General features: G+C 39.2%; 2 protein-coding genes across 2 annotated transcripts; both read left to right on the top strand.

Annotated features, from left to right (window-relative positions):
* Positions 1-656: 656 nt before the first annotated feature.
* LOC121693628 (complement component C1q receptor) lies at positions 657-3,947 on the top strand. The gene has a single exon (XM_042073172.1). The coding sequence runs from the start codon at positions 803-805 to the stop codon at positions 1,904-1,906; it is 1,104 nt and encodes a 367-aa protein (XP_041929106.1). The 5' UTR covers positions 657-802; the 3' UTR covers positions 1,907-3,947.
* A 360-nt stretch (positions 3,948-4,307) lies between these two features.
* Positions 4,308-10,492, top strand: susd4 (sushi domain containing 4). Its single transcript, XM_042072898.1, has 8 exons — positions 4,308-4,678; positions 7,747-7,950; positions 8,063-8,236; positions 8,363-8,551; positions 8,887-9,078; positions 9,251-9,395; positions 9,490-9,875; positions 10,242-10,492. The coding sequence occupies exons 1-8, from the start codon at positions 4,549-4,551 to the stop codon at positions 10,277-10,279; spliced, it is 1,458 nt and encodes a 485-aa protein (XP_041928832.1). The 5' UTR covers positions 4,308-4,548; the 3' UTR covers positions 10,280-10,492.
* Positions 10,493-10,887: the final 395 nt, after the last annotated feature.

The raw sequence follows: 10,887 nt of genomic DNA on the forward strand, positions 1-10,887 counted from the left end.
TCAAACGACCTAACTTTGCGTCCTTGTTTGCGATTGACAGTTCGACCTAACTTTGCGTCCTTGTTTGCGATTGACAGTTCTGACACTTTCTAGAAACACCAAATCCAAGAACGATGGAGCGAACTACCAAGGTTGCGACGCAAGTTAGCAAACGATGCTTTCTAGAAACGACCCCCTGATTAAGTTCTAGAAATAAGCACCAATGATCAAAAATCTTGTTTATATATTTTTTTTTTACCTTTTTTATAATGGAATTTTCTCATCTAAACGAAAATGATCATATGATCATAAATGTGATCTCACAGGGGTAAATGGCAAATATGAACCATAAATTATGTCTATCATTGGTAATTCAGCTAAAGTAAACATCTGTTATTTTACATAAATTGTTATAGCTGTATTGATTTAACAGCCAATGTGGTGGGCCCACCAGACCCGGGGACATTGGCTGTGTAACAAAAAATATACAAGGGTTTAATTATGATCCAAGTCATGTTCTGCCATTAAATATGTTGATAGAAATTACTATTTCAGCGGAACGTGGTGATCAAGTCACTATAAATTATTATTAATGATTAATGTCATGGTCTAAGAACAGTTCAATCCTTTCGTCATTGGGAAATCTTCATATCCCGTTCTGTTCTGACGAATACAAACTTATTTCCTTCCACTACAAGTCTTATCTCAGGAAGTGGCAGGGATGGTTCACACAGAGCTCTTGCTCGATTCGTAGTTGCATGTTACTGGCAAGTCGGGATCGACTATACCAAGCAGAAAAAGTCTGGGGCGCAATCCACGAATAATGGAATTATTTCGTTTTTCAGTTAGGCTGACTTTTTTCATTGCGTTGTTTCTTTCGAGTGATGGTGTACCACGAAATTGCACTTGTAACAATAAGGTGTGCAAAGCTGCTTTTAAGTTTTCTTCAGATTTCCAGACATCTAAACAACTATGCCAAGATATGGGAGGCCAACTAATAACAGTGCCATCGAAGGCTGCGAGTGATCTTGTTAGAGACTTGCTCATGGATATGCACGGGGATTTCTGGATAGGTCTGCGTCTTCCCGACTTGCAATGTACAAATGATATGTCGCCCTTGAAAGGGTACATCTGGACATCTGGCTCGCAAACCACGGAGTTTACTAATTGGGGAAGCAAAGAGACGGTGTGCGCTCCAAGTTGCGTATCTATCTCTGCTGACCTAACATGGACTGAGAAACTGTGTAAGGTCCAAAGCGATGGGTTATTGTGTGAAAATGTCCCGGAAGACGTTTGCTTTGACTTTAAATTGGAGGAACCGGAGTACAGTATCTTCTACTATGACACCAATGGCTGTCTATCAGGCGCGTGTGAACATCATTGCACTGGGGTAGATCATGGGTTTAAGTGTTCGTGTTTTCCGAACTTTGTAATCAACAGGAAAGATCAAAGGCGATGTGTAATTAAATGTACTTCAGAAAGCTGCGCTGCGGATTGTGTGGGCACGTCCTGCTCTTGCCCGGATGGTTACATATTGGATCAAGAAAATGTTTGTGTGGATATCGATGAATGTGAACAAGGCAGTTGTCATGATGCCCATTGTTTTAATACACTCGGTGATTACGAGTGTTCATGCAGAAATGGTTTCAGACTTGTGGGCAAGGATAGATGCGTCAAGTCTGATGAGAGTGACTTGTTACCTAATATTGACTTGTTAACTAATAGTGTCATTCACACACCGTCTGTAAATTACACTACGGGCCATGCATCTGCAGGAGCCTCAGGCAAGTTCATTGGTATCATACTTTTGATCTTGGTGGGCATTGTCGCAGTTATGTTTTTTGTACGTTACTGGAAACAAAAAATGGATGAGCCCAACATCAGTTCAACATCTGATAGAGACTGTATGCAAAGTAGTTATAGCTGAAGAGCCTTGTTGGCATCTTTGCTTAAAAGCACATGAACATGTAATGGTTCTATAACAGCTGTGTAACACTGCCAACTCATCTGTCTGGGCTACTGTCTGTCATTAATTTGAGCTCATTCTTATATTTTTCTTGTTTATTTCATTTCTCTTTTATTTTTCTTTATATCTCATTTTATTCACTAGAGCCTTTGATAAGTTGGTCCATATGTATTTTCCAAAAGAGAATTGACTTGCATTGCTGGATTTCAGTGCATTGGTAGAGAATTGTTCTGTCAGAGTAACAAGCATACACCTGTTTATCAGCAGGCCTGGGTAGAGGCTCAGAAGATCTCTTCAGGATTTGCATTGAGCTCGGATACCAACATAAATATCCATCAGTTTAGGGTATTTAGCATCAATTACTGAATATATTTATGTTGTATTTAATGTATTTTATATATCCAATCAAGAAGACAACCTTGCCATAGAGCATTACTCTAAGCTCACATAACTGCAATTAGTGTCCTTCTTGAACATTGGTACATGCACGAAGGGCAGTGCCTTAACAAGTCAGAGAAGTGTTCAATGTCTGACTACAGTATATGCACCATAATGCAAAATGTGTTCAATTGCAAACGCAGAAAGTAGACAAATGAACAGACACGGCATGAGCTTCAAATTCTGGATTGACACATTTCAGAATTTTTTAATGGTTATTTTTCAGAGAAATTATGTATTTTGATCTGTTTAAAACATATGATAGATGACCATATAATTATGATACATTGGTCATGTAATTAAATATTTGCTCGGGAGCTACTGGTTTGCAGACGTTTTTGTTGTTATTTGATACATTGATTAAAGGTTAATGAACACATGAACTGAATTTAACTGAATAGTAATGTATTGAAGACATTTTGATGAACAATTACTCAGACTTGCAAGTATGTGGAGGTCAATAGACAGTGCAGTAGAACTTGATGTTGTGTTTACTGAATGTCAAATCATACGTATAGCCTTAATAAAGCCTCTGCATGTTTTTGGGTTAAGAAAAAAAAAATCCAACCTATGCATCTGCCCTGCTAACAGAGGAGACCTTGTTCATGTGGATTGATTTGAAAGCACTGATGGAGGGTTTGTTGCAGCTGAAACATTTTTTCAGAGGAGAGAGAAACAGACTTGATTTTACTCAGTTTGTTATTTTATCTACCTAACAAGCTGGGTTTAAAACCATCTCCAGGAGTTGTGAGCTTGAGTTTGTGTATTAACTACAGTTTGAGTTCAATACTTCAACCCAATTTTATTATAAGACAAATCATTATTATGATACGGTATACTGATGTTATCTTGATTGTTCTTTTTCATTTCCTTCTTGTCCCCCTGTTGGTTACTTTGATTACAAATTATTTGGTTAACTTGATCCATCGTCTAAAATTACTATCCATTACATGGAACAATCTCTATCTTATTAATTCAGAGCTATCAACGCTGATGATGAAGATGCCATTGCTTTAAAGACTATAGAAAAGCTGGTGCGTTCAGCACAGCACTTGTTCCAGGCTTCAGGTTCAGTTCTCCGGCTGCACTCCCTTTCCAGCATCCCTGTCGGCTACATCCGCACTTGAAAAGGATGTCAGAGAGTCACAATCTTCAGGTTAGAAACTTCAGAGGAGAGCAGACAACCTTGGCCTGTATACATACACAGGGGCAGGGCCTTCCTGATGAAGAGCTGGAGCCTTTTCTCCATGGAGCACAGGAAGCCCACACCATGCCCTTCCAGAATCCCAACGACATTCCTATTCTCTGAGCAACAGACACACGCGCGCGCACACACACACACACACACGTGCAAAAACAGTCATGCACTCACATCACACCTTTCTCTCTCTTTCACACACAGACCTGAGTGTGAGAGTAATGCTCTACCAGACAGACCTGAGTCACAAAAACATTGAGTTAAAAAAATCATGTTATGTACTGCAGTAATGTATTACAATAAATAAGACATGTAAAATAAAAATGAGAGACCTGATTGAGCCATTAGGCTACATACATAAGATCACATTAACTTGTCAGTTGTTATTGCCTATGGAATTCCATTCCATTAATTTACAGAAAAGCAGAAATTTTATAAGCCTATGTCTAGTAGGTGAAACATGTCAGAGGCTCTTAGTCACACTGGCTGATGTTCCCATAAAGTAGCACTCAAGACACAGTGTGTGTGTGTGTGCGCGCGCAAGCGCGCCTGTGCGCGTGCTAAACTACAAAGGCTATGAGAGGAGGATTTTAGCTACTTTTAGCTGAATAGCGGTACAATGTGTGATAAGCACCCATCTGCAGCCTAGTCGTTGATTTCTGTGGTTCAACCTTGCTTTGGTGAGGGGTGGAGCACGGATGCAGTATCGTGGGGATGACGCATTTTCCTTCGGCCGATAGAGTATGAAATTATATCACTGCTTCCCGTATACTGGTTCCAAAGGTCTTGTAGATGTTTCGCGTTCAAACTTGAATTACTATAAAAACAGAGCTGTAAATATGCCCAGGATCACTCCGTCGCGTCTATGGGAGCTCCAAGCTTACGGAATTCCGAGCTCATCTGCCAGATATCACCGCCTTTGTTATGTTTTAACTTGAATTTAGGCGGATTCTATACATGGTGAAATATGTATCATCATGTCAGTATGCTAAAAGAATCATTTTTATTTCGATGCAACCTTCCCCGAATACAGTTTTGTTTGCTCGCAGCTATTCTTCTACATGAAGTGTTGACAGCTTCAGACGTAACCGTAGTAGGTAAGGCTCTTTGGCTGTGCTATTTCAGGGTGTAGGGTAGGCAGGTTACAGATTGACGACGATAATCGATGGAGTGCTTGACTATAAGCAAAATATGCATGCTGCAGCCTATGCCATTGCATTACGTTGTTATTCGTGTGATTTACCTGGGACATTGATTGTGGTGAATGATGAATGATTTGCAAATCAAGACACAGTGCTGTAGAGTGTTGTTTGAATGGCTAGAAGGTCTTGCACTGGCACTTTCAATGGTCTCAAACAGGAGCTTAACCACAATAGCAGAAATAGGCCTGCTAGTTCAGACAATCTGATAAAAGTAACATTTATTAAGTGTCCTTTCTATAAGACAACTCTAAATGTAACCATGAACAAATACACAGATTAACCTAAATGCATTGACCAGCGTCAGCTGAATTTTTATTACCTATATGTAGGTCAGCATAATTACAGTAGTCTTACCACAGTGGCAAAGCAGACAAGGAATTGCAAAGGGACATGGTTAAATAAAATTTAAGTACAGCATAAAATAGGCCCTACTTCATCAATGTTTCACAAAGGGGAAGCTGCCATTTCTGAGACCTGTTATATAGTGAGATTTCGCTTTGAAGTATATGCCGTAATTAATTAATTAATTATGGGCTAAGGTCCAAAGGCTCAGGTGTAAGAAAAGGCTGTTGGGCCCTGGGGAGTCTTTCTCTTCTCTCATTTGATAAATTTACCGCCTCAAACAGTGTGCTGCAGATTCAACATTTCGCAGAAAAAATGCTTAGCTCAATACATTTGTGATAAATGAATGGGCTAGTCACTTGAAAATCCCATGACAGACATCTGACAGTGAGCCAACCTTTGGACTGAGTGTGTATTGCTTTACCTGTAAAAGAAAGCATATGATGGTAAATGGGGTGAGAAGGTTTTCAAGACTTCAGACTTAATGAACTTTTTCCCTGTCCTTTGATACTGTGAAAACAGACTGAAAGCACCCCCCCCCTTTATCATACACAAGAAGGTGAAAATTGTTGAATAAAATGAAAAGAAAATGGGATGGGAAAATATAAACACCAAAAAGAATCTATCAATCAATTTCTTGTTTATAGTGCCTTATAATCATGCCAAATGATCTAATTACACTTTAGAAATTTAGAAGAAAATGAGACAAAAGAAAATAAAAGAGAATGAATGAGTGAACAAAAGAAAGACAAATAAACAATGAACAATAAAACAATGCCATGTAAAGAGTAATGATAAGAAGGTGTTTAAACCAAATACAGTATAATTTAAAAATGACTTGAAATAAAACAAACATTTCCTTGAAAATAATCACATCAAAAATGCTTAAAGAGGTATTATACAGGTGGTGGATTTGACTCCAGGCCATACTGTTTTGAAATTGAAAAAATATATGTTTTGAATCCTCATTTTGAAATCTCAATAGTGGCTGCATCCGTGTGTAATAAAAGGCTGTTCCAATGATAGGGTGCAGGAAAGAGCACTCCCTGGCCAGCTGAAGAAGAGTATGGCTGAATTTTGAACCGTTTTAAACAATAAAAGACCGCCAATAAAAGCTCCTTTTCAGAGGTGAAATAGCAGTATTCTAAAGTCAGGAGGAAGACCTGCTTCAGAGCACAAACACAGCAGGTGCATCACCTTTAGTTTATAGCATAGTGAGAAGCCAAAGAAGGCCAGCTATGTGTACCTTGAGTATAAAATCAAATAATCCACTTGACCAGCACTGCCTTAAAATTCATTCAAATGTATTTGGCACTGAATTCATGTGAATAATTCAAGGCCGTATGTAGAGTCAACATTGGGGGGAACAAATTCACAAACACATGAGGTGATATGTTTTCCTTTAAAAAATAATGCCTAATAATATTGTTTTTTTTTTTTTTTTTTTTCATTTTCGTGTGCCATTCTATCTTATGCCAATGTTAACTCCATGGCTATGGCTTTGTATAGAATGTATATTTAACAATAGTTTGTAGCCTCGTTAGTTAAGCACTACCCTAGTTCAACTTAAAAAGACCACTGATCAAATGCTACAGGAGAGAAAGGGCAGAGAGTAGTGTGTCATTTCTCAGAAATAATAACCATTAATCTGCTTTATCAGTTGATATTTCATAATTCCATGGTATTCTACAACTTTCACATACGGTAAGCGATGGCTCATATCAAGAGAGGATTATTGTGGAAGTCAAGTCAGTGTTTTCCTGCCAATTTTCTGTACTCTGCACTCCATTTCTCTGTCAGATATTTAACCATTTAGCATACTTCCAGTTTGTAACAAGTGCACCAACCATTTGACTGAAAAGCATGTACCATTCATGATAGCGTAATATTAAAGGTGCCCTGCCACACGTATTTCATTACTTTGTGGTAATGTCTGAAGTTCTACCATGAACTCTGTAACATTTTTTGTGGAAAAAATGCCTTGGTTACCGTGTTTCAAGCCATTTTAGCATGGTATAGAAAGCCTGCAGGAAGATTTGCGCCAGTTCTCATTAATATTCAACGAGCTAAGCTGCTTGACTCTAATTGGCTAACAGCTAGTCGGTTTCATCCATAACATGACAGCTGTTATCAACTAATTTTAGCTTCAAGGCATGAACTTAGCTTGGCTAGCGAGTGCTAGCATTGTCCAAATGGGCATAAAACCTGCTAGGCTAGCGAGTGCATTAAACCTGTATAACATTTCACTTCCTTAAGTTGACAATACAAATCCTTGCATACGAAAACTGTCACTGAGCTAGACAACTGTGGGTGCGGTCTTAACTAGATGAGTTCATGAATAGTAATGAGCTCATTCAATTCCATGTCAGACTGAGAAGCTTTTGTCTTTGGCCTGATTTCTCCGCTTATTTCTTTTCAGTGGCTAGAGCTGAGAGAGGAGGCAGCAGTTCATTTTCACATTCAGGATGTAACACAAACACATATGGACCTAACATATTTTTTTTAAAAATACAAGTAAAAACGGTTTAATGTGGCAGGGCACCTTTAAATATTAGATTTTTATATTTACTGTAGTTTTAATTAACACGTTACCTGAAGTGTATTTTTTGTGTGTTTTGTAGGTCAACAAATCTGTGGGGACCCTGGCTTCCTTGAGCATGGCAGCCGGACACCAAGCTCAGGTGTATTCTTTGTTAATGCAGTGGCCAGATACCGCTGTATGGACGGGTTCAGACTCAAGGGACCAGCTAAGGTTGTTTGCGTCCGATTCAATAATGGATCAGTTGGCTGGAGACCGAGCCACAGACCAGTGTGTCTACAAGAAGGTCGGTACATATCATATGATTCTCTATCTTTCCCCTCTAGTACTAACACAATTTAAATGAGGTTAGCTGTTTTAAGAGGTATTGGTTCCTGACTGTCCTTTTTCTTCCATAGATTGTCTTCCTCCCTATATAGAAGATGCAAATGTGTCCAATCACACCTACAGACCTGGAGATATCCTAAGTGTTAGCTGCCATGAGGGCTTTCAGATTCGCTACCCTGATATGGACAACATGGTTTCTATCTGTCAGGATGATGGGACGTGGGATAATCAACCTACTTGTCAAGGTGTTTCTATTTCGGCAAATCCATTTCATCCCTGAAGAATCTGTACACTCTACATATTCAGCATCTAAGAGGTGACATCAGGCAGAGGATTTTACATCTTACCATCTCAATCTTTCTTCCTTGCAGGCTGCTTGCGTCCACTGATCAACCCACATAGCTACATGAACCTGTCAGAAACACAGTTTTCTGTTCCAGTTGGAACTGTGGTGCAATACCACTGTTTCCCTGGTTACAAACTAGAGGGTGCAGAGATGATGGAATGCATGTATAACCTTATCTGGTCGAGTACACCACCCAGATGCCTTGACGTGGAGGGTAAGTTTAAGTGTGTATGTGTGTATGTGTGTGTGTGTGTGTGTGTTGTTTGTTCATTTTTTGTTTGTTTTTGTTTAGTTTTAAAGCATTGTTGTCTACCTTGTTCAAACTTGAATCAATAAAAACATACTAACAAAAACAATGATAGCCTAGACTATAGCACATAACATTTCTGATCTGTTGTCAAAATGTGTAGGGTTAAGCTGATATTGGATAACATTAAAGTATTTAAATAAATACACCACAAAATATCATACACAACTAATGCAACATATGTCAAAATAATATTTGTTCTACACTTTATAAATGTGTTGAATTCTTCTCTTCTGTGGCAGTGTGTCCCCTGCCCCCAATGTTAGAGCACGGAGATTACATGTGTCACCCACAACCTTGTGATCGGTACATCCATGGGACAGTGGTAGAGTTCTACTGTGACCCTGGCTACTCCCTAGCAAATGATTACAAGTACATAACTTGTCAATATGGGGAGTGGTTTCCTCACCTGCACGTCCATTGCATTAAAACAGGTAGGTGAACACTGTACACTTCTCCTGTTGGAAAAGGCAACAAGATATTAGTGACATTTCCATTAATTAATATCTCATTAATATCATACATTGATATTTCATTTATGCAAGACATTACTGTGTACTACTGTAACCTGTTTTAGAAAGTACAACTGTTTTTTTTGCGCTGTAGAACCCACCTGGCCTGGTTTTCAGGACAGCCTCCTGACCAAGTGGCGAGTGGGGGCGTTCACTGCCTCTGGTGTTCTGCTGGCTTTGCTCCTGGTCATGATAGTAAAGGTGACGCAGTTCCAGTGCAAGCCTCAGTGGAGCTTACGGTAAGGTACTTCCTTACGGTACTTCCACTATGTTTTGTGCTCCATTGACGAGCGTAAAATCATTAAGACTGGCCTTATACTCCGATCTGAATAGGGATCAAGACCAGGATCTCAGAGACCAGAACATTGTTGTAGTGGATGGTGTCCCAGTGCTGCTTCCTACCTATGAGGAAGCAGTGGGTAGCGCAGCCCTTCCTCCCCAGAGGATTGCGCCTCCAGTCAGCCTAGAGGACATACTGCAGGCGGAGGAGCCACAGCCTCCTGAGTACCCAGGACACAGCGAGACTCCGAGCAGAGCTCCCATAGACACCAGTGAATGTGAGACCTATGAGAGCTTTTCAGACAACTCAGAATGTGTCCAGAGCACCCAGGCGTCATCTTCCAATGCAGGTGGAATGAATAACCCCTCAGAGAGAACCAACATGGTCTCCTCCATAGAGGAGACAGCCTCCACTAGCCCCAGCGTTGATATTGCGGATGGTAAGTTCTCTGTTATCTCCCCATCCCATGGCAACTCAAATTAATTCACCATAAAATATGGATTTCCCAGTGCATCTGTATATCATGCCTGCCATAAAGAAATGCAAGGTTAAAATACTTACATTAAACCAAACTAATTTACATGTAAATGTGTAATATCTCACTGACTCTTCTTGAATCTAATGTTCTGAAATTGTATGTGTTGCATTCAGATGACAATTTGCATAATTTGGAGAAATATTATATATAATTTATTATAAAAAAGCATTTATCATGTTTGAGCATTTTTTACAGGTTTTTCCAAGCTTTACAGAGTGACTACCTACATTCTATGATGTTTGTTCTTACCAGTTTTCCTCTTTCCAGAAATTCCTCTGGTAGAAGATGGAACCGATGAGAGCTGATGCCCAGATGACTCTAAACAGACTTTTAATTGTTACATTTCTAATGCAGTTATTACAGGACTCACAAGGCAAATGTATTGGTTTACCACACAAGACTGTTCCCTCTTTCTGGCAATACATTTTGTGGCGTTATCACAAAAGTGCATAATGGAACGCAAAGTAAAAAGTTATATATCAAAGAGAAATTAGCAATAAAACAACCTCAAGTTCAAATCTTGACTTGTTGGTGGCCATGGATCCATTACTTACTGTGTAATCAGCCTTTAACTTTCTTGTAATGTATGCAACATCTTGTCACTGAAAGATTGCCTTTAAATCAGTGTAATATATAACTTTATTACATTTAAACTTATAATGGACAGGATTTCTTCTACATTCTCGTTTCAAATAATTCTGGATTGAACAAGACATCAGGTGCAAAAAAATATGACTCATTATGTAAATTTAAATGATGGATGGGAAATGGCATGGCAGTCATCATTAACTGCATGCGTAACTGAAAAGACCACTAAGCAATGCGGACAGGCTGTTGTAATGTGGCTACATATTGATCAATCCTAGCAGTCACTTGAGACAATGCATGAGTCCACACAAGACTGAACATGTTC

The sequence above is a fragment of the Alosa sapidissima genome, chromosome 19, assembly GCF_018492685.1.
Source record: "Alosa sapidissima isolate fAloSap1 chromosome 19, fAloSap1.pri, whole genome shotgun sequence".
NCBI lineage: Eukaryota > Metazoa > Chordata > Actinopteri > Clupeiformes > Clupeidae > Alosa > Alosa sapidissima.

What these genes read in the sequence shown, in the direction of transcription:
- LOC121693628 (XM_042073172.1), top strand. Translation starts at nt 803, where the DNA reads ATGGAATTATTTCGTTTTTCAGTTAGGCTGACTTTTTTCATTGCGTTG.
- susd4 (XM_042072898.1), top strand. Translation starts at nt 4,549, where the DNA reads ATGTATCATCATGTCAGTATGCTAAAAGAATCATTTTTATTTCGATGC. An exon ending in CAGATGCCTTGACGTGGAGG is followed by an intron (nt 8,552 to 8,886) that starts GTAAGTTTAAGT and finishes CTTCTGTGGCAG; the next exon opens with TGTGTCCCCTGCCCCCAATG. An exon ending in CGTCCATTGCATTAAAACAG is followed by an intron (nt 9,079 to 9,250) that starts GTAGGTGAACAC and finishes TTTGCGCTGTAG; the next exon opens with AACCCACCTGGCCTGGTTTT.